The sequence below is a fragment of the Salvelinus sp. IW2-2015 genome, linkage group LG37 (assembly GCF_002910315.2).
Source record: "Salvelinus sp. IW2-2015 linkage group LG37, ASM291031v2, whole genome shotgun sequence".
In the NCBI taxonomy this organism is placed as follows: domain Eukaryota; kingdom Metazoa; phylum Chordata; class Actinopteri; order Salmoniformes; family Salmonidae; genus Salvelinus; species Salvelinus sp. IW2-2015.
In genome coordinates, this window is record NC_036876.1 from 1,439,141 (window position 1) to 1,441,075 (window position 1,935).

Genomic DNA, 1,935 nt, shown 5'->3' on the forward strand with positions numbered 1-1,935 from the left:
AGTATTCTACATTCTATTCACTGTCCTGTATAGTGGAAGTATTCTACATTCTATTCACTGTCCTGTATAGTGGAAGTATTCTACATTCTATTCACGGTCCTGTGATGTCATGACTCTGTCCATATGTCTTAATATCCATATTCATGATACTAACATAATATGTTTTATGATGATGTAATGAAATCGACAAGTAATCCCACTGGGCACACACTGGTTGAATCAACGTTGTTGCCATGTCATTTCAACGAAATTACGTTGAACCAACATGGAATAGATGTTAAAGTGAAGACTGTGCCTGGTGGGATATTAGTGATTAATATACATTTACTATAAAGTAAAAAGTAATATAGTGACAACGCACTCTACATGAATATGGATATTGGGACACATGTTATGCTTTGTTCACTGTCCTTGGTTTACTGTCATTTGTTTCCTGTCCCTTGTTTACTGTCCTTTGTTTACTGTCCTTTGTTTACTCAGTCTTGTAGTAGTTATGGCCGAAATACAATCAAAGACGCATTGTCAACAACGCACCTTTCAAAGACAATTTCTCAGACTTTCGTGGAGATCGCATTCCCGGTAACTCGGCGGATGTTGGCTCAAGCGTAAATGTCCTTAACAAGTCTAGAGCAGTGCTCTTGTCGTCAATGCGCCTTTGATTGAATCCTGGACCACACGTGAATGTCCTGTGCTAAAGCATAACTTCTCTCTACAGTTACTCACCAGTCCAGCTGCCCTGACGTTCCAGGTATGTCCAGGCCTTCGAACCAGCCCTCAACAAAGCTGCTGCCCTACAGCAAAACCCTCAGCAGCTTGCTCTATCGCAGCGTCCCAAATGGCACCATATCCCCTATGGGCTCTGTTCAAAAGCAGTGCACTGTACAGGGAATAGGATGCTATTTGGGAAGCAGACTATTACTGCTCCTCTGTACCACAGCAGTGGAAGTAATGTTGCAAATAAAGGTCACCGAAATAACAAAACAAACTGAAACAGTCTACAGTTGGTCGAACCCCTTTATCATTTCATTCATTCATTCATTCATCCTTTCAACAATTTCATGCAAAACATAGATGCTGGCCCAAAGGAATTGCTTGGCACGAGAGCAGTACTTGTCACACTGGCTTTACTGTAAACCAGATTGAGCCACATAATGTTGGCCTTCTTGTTTTGGTGGCCATCTTGGTTTGGTGCTATCCGGGAATGGTCCGTGCTATCTGGGATCCTGGGGACTTCCCAACCCCATTTGAAGTTGACATTTAAAATGGGTAAGGTAAGGCTTAAGTTTAGGGTTAGGTAAGAGTTGTGGTCAGGGTTTAGGATAAGGACGTCCCAAGGATACCGGGTAGCATAGTCCAAACCAAAATGGATCTCAGGGCTGTTGTTATGGCTGAGGTGGAGTCTTGGACCGAACCGTGACCTGGCTAGGGTGGATGTTGCCTAGCTTGACTGTGTGGGCTGGACATATCACTGGATATTCCTTGATGGATATTGCCTGCTTTTGAATGATGCCCATTCTGCATACATTTGTAAATAAGACATTTGTAATTATGTGATTCTTAGATATCATTTGGAGTACAATGTTTTCTCTACTTATATTTTGTTCCATGTATTGCCATAGATTGGTGGCCTCTGGTGGTTAAAATGAGAACAAAGTATGTGTGTTTGTGCATCTGTGTGTGTGTGTTTGTATGTCTTTGCAAGTAGGTGTTAGTGAGCGTGTGTATGTAAGTTTACTCTCACAAAGCGTGAGCCCTTCTCCTTTTCCACCGGTCCACTGCACCTGTCGTGACCACGTCTCTTCCTGTTGAAACACTAGGACCATGCCCCCTATGTAAGTTTACTCTCACAAAGCGTGAGCCCTTCTCCTTTTCCACCGGTCCACTGCACCTGTCGTGACCACGTCTCTTCCTGTTGAAACACTAGGACCATGCCCC

The 1,935-nt window shown here is 43.3% G+C and overlaps 1 protein-coding gene across 2 annotated transcripts in view; it reads left to right on the forward strand.

The window, feature by feature from the left end:
* The window catches only part of LOC111960032 (calsequestrin-1-like), a 45,487-nt gene that overhangs the window by 26,207 nt on the left and 17,345 nt on the right, over window positions 1–1,935 (forward strand). The window contains exon 2 of one of the 2 annotated variants that reach the window (XM_023981903.3): window positions 716–748. The exons of the other annotated variant lie outside the window; for it this stretch is intronic. Coding sequence (XP_023837671.1) covers window positions 716–748 — 33 coding nt within the window. The remainder of the gene's footprint in view (window positions 1–715; window positions 749–1,935) is intronic. 2 annotated transcript variants of the gene reach the window in all.